At 36.3% G+C, this 18,169-nt stretch overlaps 1 protein-coding gene across 2 annotated transcripts in view; it reads right to left on the bottom strand.

Moving 5' to 3' along the window:
- The window catches only part of STIM2 (stromal interaction molecule 2), a 140,522-nt gene that overhangs the window by 13,787 nt on the left and 108,566 nt on the right, over positions 1 to 18,169 (bottom strand). For both annotated transcript variants that reach the window (XM_055326599.1, XM_055326600.1), the window contains exons 4-8: positions 12,884 to 12,995; positions 8,563 to 8,678; positions 5,548 to 5,725; positions 4,860 to 5,037; positions 179 to 346 (exon numbers count right to left, since the gene is read on the bottom strand). In XM_055326599.1, the coding sequence (XP_055182574.1) occupies positions 179 to 346; positions 4,860 to 5,037; positions 5,548 to 5,725; positions 8,563 to 8,678; positions 12,884 to 12,995 (752 nt within the window). The remainder of the gene's footprint in view (positions 1 to 178; positions 347 to 4,859; positions 5,038 to 5,547; positions 5,726 to 8,562; positions 8,679 to 12,883; positions 12,996 to 18,169) is intronic.

Raw genomic sequence — 18,169 nt, 5'->3', positions numbered from 1 at the left:
TATACTTGTCTAAATAAACTAATTTTACTCTACGGCCTATGACTACGAGAGTCAATTTACGAAGTAAGTTCCAATTCACAAAAAGAAGCTACAATAATAAAATTTTTATTCAGATCTTTGTATCCCGATTGGTTAATCGCTTCAAAAATTTATTAAGTTTTGAAATATAATAGAGTACCTCATCCTTAGCAATAGCTAATTGCATTTCAGCATTTTGTCTTTTAATATTGTAGTACTGTACTTCTACTTCATGTGTTAACTGAAGCCATTTTTGAAGTGCATCTGGAACAGACCAGCTGCTTCTGAGTTCAAATTCTTTTTCAGCCTTTTTTAGAGCCATTCGAACCTGGAAGAGAGGGAGGAAGGGAAAGAGGAGGGGGAGAAAGGAACAGAAGGGATGGGGAAAGAAAGAGGAAGAGAAGGTGGGGGGAAGTTGGGAGACAGAGAAAGAAAAAGAAATTTGTTTTTTTAAAAAATATTTAAATAAAGATGCATTTTAAGAAATTAAGATTTTTACCAAAATTAAGAGAAAAGGCAAGTTTAGTTATACTCTACATAAACATTTTTTTTAAAAACACAAAGTCTAAAAACAATGTATTTCTAACATTAAAACTAGAGCTGAAGTTTTTAAGTGCATCTTAACTCACTAAGCAAAGCTGTGAAGCCAAAGGGTAGAAAGGGCTTCCATGGATCTTAAGTTGCATTATTTAGTTTTTATATTTTTTAACAGCTAGATTCTATGGACAGAAGAAACTTCCAAGCACATACAAACTGAAACTGGTTACATTCTTCTCATTATGTATTTTTTGTTTATGGAGTAGAATATAAAGAAGTCTCCAAAATACGAAGAATACCTGTCCTACTATTCTGTCCAATGTTCCCAGGAGACACCACTGTAAGCCATTTTAACTATATATTCACTTTTTAACATAATGATACCATATTTTGAAGGTTTTCATGACATCTTCTTTATGGTTAGTTATTTCTCACTGTTTATAAGCATATCTATCTGTTACTGTCTGTTTCACCCACTTCTACTCAGTTCACTGCTTCTAACATACCAGAAAGTGGATAAATCAGCATTTGCAGACCAAGTGTAAATTTCAAGAAAATAGATTGAGTGAGACTCTACTTGATTTTTCCATGAGAAACTATGCATGGGCTTCAGTGTCAGGAGGTCAAAGTCTTCCTTCAAGCTGCCCTTTAGGGGAGCCAGACAATAAATAATTAGAAAACTAAAATGCTCAGCGCATCCGTTGGTATTAAACTCTACGGGAAAAAAAAACTCTTAAAGAAAACTTAACACAGAAAGAAGAGACAATTCATTCTTGATATGATTCACTTAAAAACTAGCAAGAGCTCAAGCTAAAGATGTGTAAAGGTACATGATGGAACATAAGGAATTGTGAATACCACACTCAACACCTTCAGACAAAGTCACAATGAACTAACTGTGGAGCATCCTGCCTCTGGAGCACTATACCTACAAATTATTTTCCTCAAAGCTATGTAAGGTAACTAAAAAAACTCCACTCCTAAACTTAATGTGAAGAAATGTTTGATCTGAACAAACACAATTTACTTAAATAAACGTTATTGTATGCCAGAATAAACTAGTAAGAGTACTATACACAAGTTTCTTCTGATACACAGAACAGCTGTCAGTGCAGAAAGAAAATTATGTAGAGAAGTATTTTTTTAAACTCCAAAATTAGGAAAAAAAATCAGAATGGAACAATAAGTACAGACTTTACAAGTAAGGGTAAGATAGCACTTACTCCACTTACTAAAAACAAATCCTAAACAACATGTGCCCGACACATCTCACTGTGCCATGCGCTTGGGACAATACAGTGTTTAGTAAAACGGCTGGCTAAGCTGTGTGGCGTCCCAGCTAATCTTTCAGGAAGAGAGAATCTGAGGTCAGGTCCTGTGACATGGAGCTCCATATAACACTACAAAGTGTAAGTCAGCAGGCCCTCTTTCTCACAAGATTTTAAAGCTGAAATTGCTATACGGTTTTATAGCTGAAATTTGCTATTTCAAACTTCACTCAAGTCTTTCTCTTTAATCATAAAGATTTTCCTTAATGTTATATCAATAGATTTACTTTCCCTAAAAGAACTCAAGAGACACTTTTAACACAGAATTGGTACATTTCTAGCATTAACTGAGGCCAAACAATGTTTCCATTGACTGTCAAACAATGTTTCAAAATTTTGGAAATCCTGACCTTCCAATAATAGCAATTATTTTAGCTATTTTCCCTGCTACTATTCGTAAGTTTATCATTTACCTAAATTCCAATCCTTAATTTGAATTCCATTGTTATTTACAGGGGTATGGGTACAGAAAAAAAAAAAAAGAGTAATTAAGTAAAACTTTTACAAATGATGAATTATTAAATTGTTTACAAATATAATGATTACCTACACAATTATTGTATCTCAGGAATAAAACAGCAATATGTAAAAACACGGTATCACAGAAACACCCTATATATCTGAAAATATAGCTCTAGACCCAATTTCCTGATTATTACCCTTATGACCTTCTGCAAGTTCTGTATTCTCTGATCTGAGATTTCTTGTCACTACAACTATGACTTGTCCTGACTCTGGTCTTCTCGAAACTTTAAGAACAAAGTAATTCATGTGAAAATTATTTAAAACCACACAAAATATGAAGTGGTACTATTATTGACCCCAAAGTTTTTGCTTTGGGGAAAAATAGCACCACTATATGATATATGTGCCAGACACTCGTGACTTGTAATTCTGAGAAGTTCATTACCTCCCAGACAAGATACAGTAATACCTAAAACTATATGGGACTGAGATTATATGATATTATCCATAAATAAACATCTCAGTGAAATCTACTTCTATAAACAAAACTTTTAATACCAGTATGGGAAAACGTGGACTTTGGAATAAGACACATGAAATTTTGCCTTTGCCATGTAAGAGCTGTGTGACTTCAGGAAACTTATTTAACCTCTCCACACAAGGCATCTGCAAAGGGGGATAACATATATTTATCGTGAGGATTAAACTTTATGAGCAAACCACCTGTAATGTGCATGGCATAGATTTCTGGCACACAGTATGTAATCGTAAAACTGTGTTCCCCACTACTATGATCATGTAGGACAGAGTTCCTTTAAATACCCTCCCTTAAACCACCCCCTTACTGACTCAGGATCTCATCAGCATTATTACATCTGTACTGGGACATATCATGGTGAGCCTAAGGTCTACTGAGGTATGCAATGCCTCTCTGCCAAAAACTTCAAATCCGAATACTCATGATGTGTGTGTCCACTTTTGTAGGGTGTCTTCTCCCTCACTATGAGGCATGTCTCTGTAGAACAATTACCACTGCTTCTTGCTCATTTGCTCTTTCTTACCTGTAAGGTACAGAAAAATAGCTAACAAGCTTTTTAGTTTAGTGCTGGGAACAAGCCAAGAGATAAAAGTCTTGGTGGGAAAAGGCAGTGAGTTCCCACAGACATAAAAGGTATAATATCTAATTCTTGGACACAGTATAATTTTGGCAAAGCCTTTTTCTTTCTTTTCTATTTTTTTTTTCTTTTTGTTAACTCCTTGGTTCTGTATTACATTCTGTACAGATAAGGTTTGTCAGGTAAATAGGACCTGACCATAAAATACGTATGGGAGTTAACCTAAGAGAACAAACTCCTTACAGGGAAAAGACCCAACGAAAAGATGCCTGGGGAATGAGGGAAACAATAGCTAGCCGTTAATAAAAGAGATGGCTGTGTTCAGGCAGACATCATACCAAAAATGATAATCCTGAAAGAAACAATAATGCACACTGAACATTTTCTCAGGAGTTGAAACTGAAACTCATTCGTCACATAATTCATATTCCTTATTTAGCATCTGGCTGAGAAGGCAACAGTGCACAAAGCAGAGTGGGAGGCAGAGCTCCGAGGCTCCTGGCCTTGCTCTTCAATTGGGGCACTCTCTGAGTTTGGGCAAGCCTTCTCGCCCACAGTTTATCACCAAAGAAAGGGTCAAAGTCAGAAGAAGGAGATGAGACCACAGAAACAGAGGTTGGAGTGATGTGTTTTGAAGATGAAGGAAGGGGCCATGAGCCAAGAAATGCAGGCAGCCTCTGGAAGCTGGAAAAGGCAAGGAAACAGATCCTCCCTAGAGCCTCCAGACGAATGTAGCCCTGTGTACCTATTTTAAACTCTGTCTTAAGAACTGTAAGATAATAAATGTGTGTTGTTTTAAGCCACTAAATTAGGAGGAAGTTTTTATAGGAAGAATACAAGACCAAACAATCTACCTATAATTAAACTCTGCTGGACTCCTCCCCCCTCTGCCCTTGCCTGAAGGCTGACATTCCATCTTGAGCAAAAGTATGATAACAGGAGATCCTGGAAAAGTACCTGTAGACAACTTCAGAGTTTTTAGCAGATTATGTTCTAAAGCCACTTAATGGGATTCAAATGGATGTATAATAGAGATTCTCTACCTTTGCAGAGAAGTTTTAACATTAGATATACTTTAATAGGTTATGGTTGGAAACTGAAACATACCACAGATGTTAAACAAACACCTTAAGTTCACTGGAGATAATTAACATGGCCTGGGATAAGATTTCATGAGTTGGTGAACACAACGGTAACCTTATTTTTAAATTATTACTTTGTCATTTTACTATATGGGCTTTGAGCTATGCTAACAACAGGAACAAATAATTCTTTTATTAACTAAGGAAGAATACACAATGCCACTAAATGTAGAAGCCTAAACAAAAACAAACAAAAACTCCTCAGAGTGGCGCTACAAATGCCCTAACAAATACTTTTTTTAGAACATAAATACCTGTTCCAATTCCTGCTCTGCGTATTGACGTCTACTCAGTTCACATTCGGCTCCTTCCCTTAGCTCTCTCAGCCGACAGGCCTCTTCCTTTGCATAATTGATTTCATCCATCATTTTGCGCTCTAGATTTTGCTTTTCTACAGCAACATTCCTGTTTTCTTCCTGTGCCTTTTCAAGCCTTACAGAATGATAAAAAAAAATGAAAATTCTTCACCAAAATTTCCAAAGTTTTATTTTTTTAATGAAGAATACATATCAAGCAGTAGAATACATGTTTCAATCCAAAATCACAGTATTTTCTTAATCTTACATTTGAATACCAAAAATAGCAGATGGCCCACTATACAGCTATACGGGTAATCTTGAGCTCAAAATACAGTGACAGCAGGGAATCACTCTTCAGCAGAGACTTTTAAGAAATTCACTGTTATCTACATCATGCTAAAAATAAAATTGAACTACATATATCATTCCACCTATAGTAATTTTCACTAATCTGCCCATTTATTCCCTTAATATACCCTTAATATAAATCTGCAACAATATAACTTTTCTAAAAAAAAAAGTGTGTACATACATTAGTGATGTGTGTGACCAACAAACACCAGTGTATAAGCCCATGCCCATATTTCATTTTCACGAATTATGTTTGCCTACATAAATAAGACTTGTAGCTTTTTAAACTTACCTCTCTTGTAAGTCCATTAGACTTTGCTCTGCAGTTTGTAGACTCTCTAAGTCTTTCATCATTTTTGCAACATGTTCTTTTGATGTCTTATTCTGTGTGTACGCAAACCAGCACCCTCCAACACCAATTACTATAGAAACTGTGAGAATAAAATCCTTCATCCAGTTATGAGGTGGGCCTATGAGGAAAGTTATAGATAATTAATCTTTGAGTATAACAAAATCTTGATACACAGAGGCATTTTTTTAAAGTAGTAGGTATCTGAAAACAAATGTGAAAATGTCCCTTCCATAAACAAGCTCTAGCCTCTTAAAAATCCTTTCTTCAAATAATCAAAGTGCTTATTTATTATAACACTCTGATACCCTAGACCTACCAGAGGGCACAGATAAACGCACAAGGATGTACCACTACAGCTGGTACAGGAAATAGTGAGAGAAGTCCTGGGGAGCCATGAAAAAGCAACGGCACCTCCGATCATGTCCTCTGTGGGATGAAAGGAGACATAAAATGTACCACCACTATCATCCCAACTGCTTTCCTTCAGCCAAGTTAGGGAGCTGTCATGCTTTGATATATACAATGGAAGCCTAATCATTCACCAAAAAAGCATCTTCCCCAAGCAAGTAGTCATGTAACTAAGATTAGTCAACGATTTTCAACTGAGGGCGATATCCCCCTTACAGTGGGCATTTGACTATTTTTGCTTGTCACAGTTGGGAGGGTAGAAAGTGGATGGGAGAGTTGTTACTGGTATCTAGTGGGTAGAGGCCAGGGATGTTGTTAAATAGCCAATGACGCATAAGACAATCACTATCCAGCCCTGCTTCTGCCAGTAATCAAGGATTATCCAGGAATTATCAAGCCTAAAATGTAAAGTGCCAAGGTTGAGAAAGCAGGAGTTAAATGATCATAACAAGTAGTGTTTTAGGGGGTTATTTGCCAGAGATAGCCAGGTAACTAGAAGAAAAGAACAGATCACCTTCTCTACCCCTAGGCATGTCAGTAATTTCCAGCACTGTTTCTAAAGTAAGGAGTAAGGAGCCAGGCAGGGCCTAGTGTCTTCAGTGATACCAAACACAGAAATCACTAGTCAAATAATTTTAGTTTATCCTTGACTCTTAATAATACACACTAATCTTCAGAGGGCTCTCTGGAAGGATACACAAAGATAACTAACACAGTATAATGTATTAGTTGTTCCAAAGAGACATAGTTTACAGTGGGAAACTACCTAACTGCCCAGGCCTCCAGCAGGAAGACATGCGGCATGTGTGATGAAATAAGGAGCTCTCCAGACATGACAAGATCCTGCCTTACTCGGGTTCCTATATGTTTACACAGTGTGATAAATAAACAACATGCTCTAGGCCGGAGACCCTCAGGGCTGCATATTTCCAGAGCACACACCTACAGTGAAACAGATGTACTGCAGAAGGCTAAAGGCTCAAAAGGGTTTATTTTTATTTCTGCTTCAGACTGAGGAATTTAGCTCAAGTTCTAGTTCAAATGAGCCCTGTTCAGGCCAAAATATAATCACCAGGCTAAACTCTATAATTACCACAAAGTGAAAAAGATTTCAGTGAAAACTCCTTTCAAATGTATCTCTGTTCATTTGACAATGTTTGTTATAAATCTAATGCCCGTGTTCCCACTGCAGGGCTTATTCATTCAAATAATAATTCTAAAACAAACACATTAAAAAGGTAATGCATCATTAACTTCTTTACTAGTTTGTCTATTAAAATATTTGTTTCTAACTGTCTTTGAGACTAGTTTGGTTTCTTTTCAAATCATAATATAATACTGTTTTGGCTTAGAGGGTGGTTTGTTCTTGAATTAATAAAATATAAATATCCCTGACCAAGGTGCATAGAGAGGCAAGTTATCAAGCTAAATTCCTATTTTCACCAATCATTCCCAAGAAAAAATCAGAATCTCATGGAAGACAACCCCCAAGAGGGATTCAGTAGGAAACTCAGGGTGTCATCTGTGTGGAACGCCTGGCATTTCAGGAGGGTTGTGCTTCCTAGGGTTTGTAATTTCCAAGAGTGCATTTCCACCACCTCTCACCAAGTAGAGCTCCAGCTGTTTCACCAGCTGTTCTCAGCCTGAGCCAAAAAAGAACCACCAGCACAGTCAGGGAATCCATCCAACAGCTCCAGGAACCCTTCTTCAGCAGGGCCACCCCCAAAACTCTATCACAGAAAGCTGCAAATCTAACTCCAAAAATTGAGGTAAAATAAACATTAGTTTCCTAAGCTGTCATCTGTGGAAGCCATTTTTCTTGTATTAATTTTGTTATTCCTTTTTGGCTTCTGAAAAACAGAACATAATTCCTCTAAAATGTACTCTTAAAACACTTTCCTCCAAAGCTTTTCAACATTTGTAATTAAATAAATATATTAAACTTTTCTGCAAAACGTGTTCTTGTCAAAAGTAAAGAAATATAAGGCTTATTTTTCTACAAATAGGACATAATTTCTCAAATGTTCTTCTTCAACACAATCAAATAACATTCTCCACCTTGTGCTTCTGTCAGGATAGTTGTTACCATGTAAAATTTCAAGTGGATCTGTGCTTTTGATTTGGATCTAAAAAATCATTTTCCTGGTTATAAATGAAATCACTTCAGGATATATTACTCCATGCCATAGGAATGATTACATTGTACCATTTTTGAAAGGGATTCCTCAGTGAATATCTGGCTACAATAATATCAGCATTAAAACTGTTACAAAGATCCAAAGTTTTAAATCTAGAAATTTGATTCTAAATTATCAACTGACATAGTTTTTACAATTTTTTAGATCAGTAACCAGTTTGGAAATTTCACACTCCACATTTCAATGACCAAAAATCTCACCCTATAAATTTGTTTAAGATACATTACATTGTCTTTATAGCTAATAAATAGTTTTTCTCTTAGTGTTCTTTCTTACTTTTTCCTTCTTTAAATAACAAATGTATGATCGGATTATTCTTTTACATCATACTCTGAGAGAGAATACTAACGTGTTAAAGGTCCAAACAAAACCACATCCAGTGCCTTCAGCTGAAGTTTTTGTCTGTGACTCCGATCACTGATTTTCAACTGGGAGCTCATAAATGAAGGTTCATGCACTGCTATCCTGTTCATTTAAAAAATACACACATATTAAATGAAAATATTTCTAGTATGTAAACTTAAATATTTTAACAATATATTTAATACTTTACATATTCGTGCTGACTGCTGTAAGAGCTCATCCCTGTGATTAAAGACTTTATTAACATGTATCAAAACCCTTCAATGCAAACTCAGTTGTGCAAACACTCCGTATCAATTACAAATTGTTATGTTGATCTTTTTGTTTTCTAGGGTTACTTTATGCCATAATTTACTAGGACACAGAAATTTATCAAACACAAAAGTATTTTACAACCATTAGTTACCTATGGCATTTTATTATCATTTCACAACAAACAAGAAAATTGTAAGTGATTTACTTAATATCAGTAGCAGACTTTAAAATACAGTTCTCCATTTGGATCATATCACTTTTCTTTAAAAGTATCTAAAAAACCTATACCTTTTACACTTTAATATGTAAGCTATTTAAAAATTAATTAAACAAATTCCACTGAAGTCGTAAGAGTAAGAAGTCATCATGGTTGGAAGAGAAAACCAAGGCATTTATTTACTAGGAAGTACTGAACCATTTCACCAGCAATGAAGAAACCGTATGTAGGGGGCCAAAAGGCACAAGTGAAATAAGGAAATAAAATCACTGTGTCTTGAACTTCAAATCCAAGTCACCCAGTTATTAACTAAGATTTCTTAACAACCAAATATGATGCCAATAAAGATATAACACAAAGTCTAATAATACTAGTAAAATTGTTAATAACAATGACAATAAAAACAAGCATGTACTATATGCCGGGTACTGTGTCAAGGGCTTTATCAAAATTCAAGAAAACCTCTAATATATATAAAATGCCCATTTTACAAATGAGGAAACTAATATAGGAAGAGACCGAGTAACTTGCCCAAGGTTGCATAAATACAGGTAGGGCAGGTATTCAAATCCAAATATGTATGTTCCAATGACTGTACTCTGAACCACTACATTTTATTTTGGAAGGTATCAGAACCTCTAAGAATGGAGAAGTTAAAAAAAACTCCTGTAACTGCTATAGGCTTTTATAAAACTTTATAAAGACCTTTCCCATCACAAAATGCCTTCCTTCATCTCGCAGGTACCTTTTGTGTATGCTCCAGTTACACCTTTAATGTGACACTTAAACTGCTTGAAGGCAATACTATGTCTTCTCTCGGTATCCCCACACCTAGCATTACACTTGGCAAAAGTAGATGCTTGATAAATGTTTGTATAATACATGGATGAATGCATGGATGGATGCATGAATGAATTAAGAGCAACAATATCAATAGACTAAATTTAAGAAAGACAATGAGATGTAGTAATAAAGGATACCAAATAACAGTTTTATACAAAGTTCAGTATGAGCCCAGAGGTGGAAGTGATTCTACCTGAGTGGGTGAGGATGTCAGGGAAGTTCACACAGGTCTGAAAGGAATGAGGAGGCATGTGTCAGGCGAAGAGAGCCTTAGTATAAGCTCTGGTAATAAGAATTTCAGAGTATAGAAAATCAGTAAAAGGCTTATGATAACCATGATAACTAACATAATATTAACATAATTTTGGCTACCTATTGCAGATGTGACAATATTTTAATGTCACAGAAAGGAAGCATAATGAATTGTAGGCACGTGTACATCTGTAATGTGTAATACATTTTCTTATATATTCTTATAAATAGCTCTCGTATCTACAGTTACCCTACAAAAAGTTCTGTAACTCACAGCATTACGTTAATTGATACTGCTCCTTTAAGTGGACTCTTTTAACTGCCATTACCATATAAAAGGGGCTTGATGAAAGGCATTCCAGTTTTCCTTTCTCCTCTACTCAAAAAGGTTCCAGTGGGCTTACATGAAAGTTGAACTTCTGTATTTATAACCTGTCTTTCCTACTAACATGCTCACTATTTTAAAAAACCGATCTTTATTGTGATGTTATTTTAACACTTCTAGAATTTGAGTTACTGCTGATAACCTTTACAACTAAAAGAAAAAAGTGGCTGTAACTTTTATTGCCAAAACACCAAGCAACCTATTTTATTTCGTGTTGTTATACAAAGAGATTTCCCAAAAGACAACATAAAAATACTGTGAGTTCCTCATATTGAGGGTAACATAGAACTCAAAAACTCCCAATCCCATTTTAATGCTCTACTATCCTGTTTTAACTTAGAAACTTATCATATTTAAAAGCAAAAACTGGGGGCGCCTGGATGGCTCAATTAAGCATCCAACTCTAGATTTTGGCTCAGGTCATGATCTCAGGGATGTGGGATCGAGCCCCACGTCCAACTCTGTGCTGAATGTGGAGCCTGCTTAAGATTCTCTCTCTGCCCCTCTCCCCACACTCCCGCTTTTGTTCTCCAAAAAAAAATTAATTAATTAAAGCAAAAACTGTATCTTATTTTTGTCTTCTTTCCACCATCTAGTTACACCATGAACATTAAAGATACTCAATACACACTTGTTGAATTCACTTTTATTCCCATAATTTCATCATTATAGTCATGTGCACAGTAAAATCAGAAATACTGATGTTGATACTCAGAACATATTTACAGGAGATACGGAAATTTTCAACTCCACCCAAAATCCAAAGTCCAAAGCAACAACAGCCACTTATTTAAATATAGTATGTAAAATTGATTAGAAGAAATACAATAGGCACATCTCATCACATATAATATATAGCTAGACAATAATAAGGGATTAGTCTTCTTTGATACAAGAAATATTTGAGAGAAGAATGGGAAATAAGCAATCTTCTAAGGGCCAGGTTCTGGCAGAACCACTGCCAATTTTAACATTTAAATCTTTAAAAAATAATGGGGTATCTGGGTGGCTTAGAGGTTGTGATCCAGGGGTCTTGGGGTGGAACCCTCTGCCCAGAGTGGAGCTGGAGTTGAGTTGGGACCCTGCTCAGTGGAGAGTCTGCTTCTCCTTCTCTGTCTGCCCCTGCCACTGCTCTCTCTCTCTCTCTCAAATACATAAAAATCTTTAAAAACAAAAACCTTTAAAAATTATTAAGTTTACTAATGGAAATTTATTTTTTATTTTTAAAGATTTTATTTATTTATTCATGAGAGATACAGAGAGAGAGAGAGAGAGAGAGGCAGAGACACAGGCAGAGGGAGAAGCAGGCTCCCTGCGGGGAGCCCAATGTGGGACTTGATCCCAGGTCTCCAGGATCACACCCTGGGCCGAAGCTGGCGCTAAACCGCTGAGCCACCTGGGCTGCCCACTAATGGAAATTTAGAAAATAAAATTTAGAAAACTAGTAACAAATAATTCCAGAAATCTAAGGGATAAACTGGCTTCCCAGACTTTGGTATTGGGTTCAAGTGTTGAATTGGGCAAAATACTTAACTTCTCTGTGATTTGGGTTGTTTTTTTTTTTTTTTAAATCTGCAAAATGGGAATGATAATAATACATCTTAACATTAACCATGAAGCTTAAATGAGAAAATATAGAGTATTTCTACATAATATACATTTTAAAATGGTTGCCATTATTTATATTTTGTTCATTACATTTTTTTTTAGGGTTTAACTTACAGATGCTAATATTGAGTGGTTATTGTTATTAAAGGAATACAATTAAGAAGGATCTGTACATCATTAACGGTGGATTCATATCAAATGAATATGTTTTTGTTATATTTACCACATGGTCAGAGGTTGGCCCTTTGATGTTATCTAAAAAAGATGCAGTTGGCCTATTGTCTAATTCCCAAAATCACTTTCTCTGGAAATAAATTTTAAAAAGACTTTGATTATTTAAACAAGAAAAATTAATTAAAACTTGCAAATTCAGGGCAGCCCGGGTGGCTCAGCGGTTTAGCGCCACCTTCGGCCCAGGGTGTGATCCTGGAGACCGGGGATCAAGTCCTGCATCGGGCTCCCTGCATGGAGCCTGCTTCTCCCTCTGCCTGTGTCTCTGCCTCTCCCTCTCCCCTCCTTCTCTCTCTCTCTCTCTCTCTCTCTCTCTCTCTCTCTCTGTGTGTGTGTTTCTCATGAACAAATAGGTAAAATTAAAAAAAAAAACTTGCAAATTCATACCTTAAAAAAATTAAAGAATAAATATATTTATAATATTTCCTTTGAGCCCTTAGCCACAGAGGTAACTTATGATTTGGCATTGAAAATAACATCTAGTATGTGATTCTCCTTGAGTGAAAAAAGACTCACCTGGGAAGCGTTGTTCCTTTGACATTATTGTCTCTAAAATTCTTCTCATATTGGGGTAGTTCAACAAATTCTATCAACCACTGAAGTGTGTCCTCAAGGGTCCAATTATGAACTGCAAGAAATAAAAGTGGAAGGCATATTTTAAACACATCTGCTTTTAAAACTTACATAATTTACATATGTATTTATATACATATATATATACATTCACACATATATAAAATTACTATAACTTCAGAGGATGTTAAGTGAATTTTTAATTCAATTGACAATAAGTACTACAATGGTATTTGGCATTTCATCAGAAGCTGAAAACAATGGAGACATACCTCCTACAATTAAGAACTTATAATCTATGACAGAGAAAACATAAAAGAAAAAGAATACAAATTTAGCATGGTTAATTCTAAAATAAGCATTTATGTAAAATTCATTCAGTATGAAATAATTCATCATTTCCCGGGTTGTAGAAACACAGGACATGAATCTAGCCATCATTCTTTCATTTAGTCATCCCATCCATGTAATACTGTAAACCTTCTGAGTATCAGGTACTATTCTAAACACTGGGATTATGGTTGTAAACAAGATGCATAGTCTGTGCCCTTATGGGAGAGGAGGGACAATTTACAAGAAGAGGAAGAAAAGTATGAGGAATTTCAGACAGTGATCAGCTATTAAGAAAGAAAGGAAAGAGGTCAGGATAAGCCTCTGAGGAGCTATTATCTGAATTGAGAACCAAAATTTACAAGGAACCAATACTGTGATGATCTGGGGAAAAAATATTCCAAACAAAAGGAAAAGCTAGTATAAAGGCCTTTCAATAGGATGAACTAGCCATGTTTGAAAGCGAGAAAGCAAGCAATCAGAGGGGCCAGATCATGACTTTTAAAAATTCTGGATATTTCCCTAATTTCAATAAGGAGGGTTGGAGGTAAATAATATTTTTAAATCTATGTATACTCTTCAATGTGAACAGACTGCAGGAGACAAAAATGAAAACAAAGAACAATAAGGAGGCCATTCCTTTATATAGCTGTCCAAATAAGAGAGGTTAATGCCTTGGACTATTGTGTTAGCAGAGGATATGGTGACAAGTGGTCAGATTTAGGATATGTTCTGGGGATAATGCTGTTAGATGTGGTCATGAAAGAGATGGAGGTTGGTAGTTACAGGAAAGTTAAAAAAAAAAAAGTAGAAAGGAGGTACCATTAACTGTGACAGGAAAGACGGGAGGAACAGACTCCAGAGGCAAGTAGGAGCTGATGACAAAGATCAAAAGTTCTGTTTAAAAAAAAAAAAAAAAAGTTCTGTTTTTAGATATTTAGTTCTGTCGCAACCAATTACACAAGTCTGGAACTTAGGGAAGAGTGAGGTCAGAAACAGGGTGTAACAATTTAGAGTCATCAGCATTTGGAGAGTCTTTAGACTGAATGAGATAACCCAGGACAAGGGATTCTGGGAAAGGGACCCTAACATATGAAGAAAATAACCAGCTAGAACAACTTTTCTCTTGGACACTTATTTTGAATCGAGCCTGTTATAGTCACTTTTTCCTTTAAGCCGTATTTAAAAACAAACCCCATGAAGCACTAAGATGAGAAACTAACAAGAGGACCAAGGTAGTTGGTAGCAGGACTGGATATGAACCCAGGCCAACTGACAGCAGGACACAACTATGTTACTCTGAAGGCAGCATGAATATTAAATAGCAGGAGAGATATAAACAAGCAGTTAAAGCCTGGAAGCAACTCAAGACATTTCTGCTTGAAGAGTATGAAGGACAATGACAAGATCATATTTGACGAGATTATCCAAAGGAGAGGGTGCAAGTGATCTTAAAAACTTAAGAGCGTCATATTGTCTGCAATTAATTTGAGGGTTTGGGAACACAAAGTGCTTACAGGCCACAGGAAGGTCAAAGGAGACTGAAGAGAACAAGGGAGCGATAAAAAGCAAACCTGGGAATCCCTCTGTGTATATACAAATCTGAGAAATATCTTTCTGACAAACGACAGAAATTCTGAGTTCATTTTGCAAGCAACACCAATTTCTCACAATCTGCCTTTTTTTTCATTAAGTGCTCGTCGGAGGAAAAGCTTAAGTAAATCACAAATGAAAAATTAACTAGCAAAAATTCACTTAAAAATCACTCATGGGAATTGATAATTTTATATTGAGACAAAGCTTTGACTGTTTTAAAAATCTTCTCTCCTTCATGTGTTCCTGCCATAGGCTTGGACATGCACCCGAGGCTGCTGTATCCATTTAGCCACATAACTTATATTACCAGCCGAAGGTTCAGGCCCTCGGTGCTTTCCGATGAACTTAATATATTCAAAGTAGCCTTTTTTTCTCTTAAGTTTCTTCCCATTCAACATGAACTGCACTGAGAATTGCTTGTCTTGATTGCCAAGAAACCAACAGTGCAGCTGCACCTCACACACCCACACAAAAATCTCAGCCAAGGAAACAGGATAAGATTCTCTCTGTCATTTCTATGGCTGTTCAACTGATCAACAACTGAAGTCCCTGATCTCAAAACTCCAGCACATCAGAATATTCCCTCAGTTCCCAATGAGCCAGGAGAGAAAGGAAGAAAAATCAAATGAAAAAATATGTATTTATTAAAGTGCCCAAATCCTAAGATTACTCTACTCTGTACATGGAACATTACAGTCGTTCTAAAGTAATTTTCTTTACAATGAATCTTTAAAACAACAAAATTCTAACAAAGAGCACACAGTTTGCTTTGAGAGGAGGTTCACTTCCTCCTGTGCCTTTGGGTTTCTTTGGTGATGCCTAGTAAATACTTTCACTTCTCATGACCAGGACTTGTATTTTATATTTGCTTTCTCTGCTCCAAATATTCTAGTTGTCTTTCAATTCTTAGGAGAGATCATACTGTGTCCTTCTACAGGGCCTTTGCATATGCTGTTTCCTCAATATGAGATTCTTTTCTCTGTTGCTCTGACTCATCTTTGTCTATTTACAGAGACTCCCTATCTCAGTTAAAACTTTAATTCCTCAAGGGAGGCTTCTCAAACATTGCAAATGGTGATAAAGCATTCTGTACTTTTTTAGGCATAGCATTTAATTATTATTATTTATTTGTATGATTATTATTTGAACACCTGTTTATTCCACTAATGCACATGTTTCTTGCTCATCATTCTATTCTTAGCATTTGGTACACAAAAGACACTCAACAAATTATCTGTTGGGTCCTCTTGAATAAATGAAGTGGAACATGTTTAATGGGCAGGTATTGTGAAAATCTAATCTCACACTTCAGTGAGGAAACCCAAATAAATAGAAATAGGAATTTATCCATGTAAGAAAACCTTGATGGCAAAGGAGTTACTCATTTAAGTACTACCTGGGTCCTTAGCACCCGCCTCTCACTGTTCTTTCACATGTGCTGTTGCTAAGTAGCACTTCCACCAGAGGGCAGCCAGAGAAGGATACTGTGTTTCTGTAAAACCTAGACTTCCCATCTGCAAAGCTTTGGAAATGCTGATTTCTATACTGCTAATTTATATTCTTTCTGCTAGATATTGTGTGTCTGAATGATTTCTGACATTTATTCCAAAGGCTAGGAGAGAGAACTCTGGAATACAAAGAGACTGATTTTTGTCCCAGCTGTGCCATGGATTCACTAGGACATGACAGCCAGGTAATTAACTGTGACTCAGTTTCTTAACATACAGAATGATAAAATCAGGCTAGACCATCTTTTAAAATCCATTCAAATTCTGATTCCATTATAACAAACAAAAATTGGTGTTTAAAATATTGCTAAACTGCTAGCCCAGAAGGTAGATTATTAAAATACTGATGGAGGAAAAGTAACTCTTAAAACTCTCAGGACAGAAACAAAAACTGCTGCTAATGTTTATTATGTGTGTATTAAACTCCAGGAGATTTGTAAACATAATTTCAAATACTCATTGCAACAACCCTTTGAAATAGGAACCTTGATCAGCCCACTGAACTTAAAAAGTCTATGAAGGTTAAGTTCTTAGTAAGAGACATAATAGATTAGTGAGCGATCACACCAGGTTTCAGACCACGTTTATTTCTAGAGTTGTTAACAACTGTGTAATAAATTGCCTTTTTAGAGTCAGGTATGTGGTCCCAATAATCAAATTAAGCACAAGTATACAGTTTATTCTCTGGTCATACTTGCAGCTGTATCTACAGTTTTCTGAATGTGCCATATTCCCCCATGATGCTCCTTCAACCTGAAAGGGCTTCCCTTCTTCTTTCTTTACCAGGCATGTTTCTTTCTTAGCCTTTAAGACTCAGATCAGGAAGTCCCTCCCCCACGAAGTTTCCCCTATTCACCCATTTTCAGAATATAATTGCTTTCCTCTGTGCCCCTGATCACATGTGCACATATCTGTCACAATGTATCACATACTCTCGTGTAATCGCCCAGGCCTGTCTTATCCCCTGGGTGAGGAGTTCTTACAAGGCAGGAATTCGTTTGTTGTTGTTGTTTAACCTAACAGTTACTGTTAACATCAAAAAGCCACATTCCTTTGATACAGGATTTTACATTATACACTTTCACATATATTCTCATTTAACCCCATAGCCACATTTAAGATCGCTATTCTTGCTACAGTCTATATAGAAAACCTTGGTCAAAAGAGCCCAAGTAATTACACATGTGGTCACACATGTCTATTAACTGAAAGAGCTAGAATTTGAGCCTTCATCTTCAGAATGCAAGTTCACTGCCAATATAAGTGTGTCCTGATTTGGAATAGATCACTGTTTAAAACTTAAAACACATTTCTCTTAGAAACTAACCTTCATAATACTAATAGTAATACAAGAATTAAACATCATACATGAACAATCTGCCATATAATCACATTAATGGATTTAGGATTCCACTAGAGACATCCAGTACACACTGTGGTCTACTGAGGGCCTGGTAGTAGTAACACAACAGCTCAAGGGAGCTATGCCAGTTCTTAATCATGGGGTGATTCCTGGGACTTGGAAAAACCCAAATGACAAGATTTCAAGGAGTCAGGGGATTCAGAGCTGAGGCAGGGCTCTAACACAAAGGAGGTGGTGGGGAACAGGAAAGAGTGGGGACAGGACGGTGAGTAGAACCAAATCTTCAGGAGATGAGTGGGTGTGGAGATGTAGGATGTGTGGGGGCACACGTTTATGGATTTTTCACAGGAACAGAGGCAAGATAAGGATTCTCCTTTTCATTATCCCTCCCCCTTGCAGTTCTCAACAGGGCTATTTCTGTAATATGGAATG

The sequence above is a fragment of the Nyctereutes procyonoides genome, unplaced genomic scaffold, assembly GCF_905146905.1.
Source record: "Nyctereutes procyonoides isolate TBG_1078 unplaced genomic scaffold, NYPRO_anot_genome, whole genome shotgun sequence".
NCBI classification, from domain to species: Eukaryota; Metazoa; Chordata; class Mammalia; order Carnivora; family Canidae; genus Nyctereutes; species Nyctereutes procyonoides.
The sequence above is the reverse complement of the archived record's forward strand: the minus strand, read 5'-3'. Positions and strand labels throughout refer to the sequence as shown.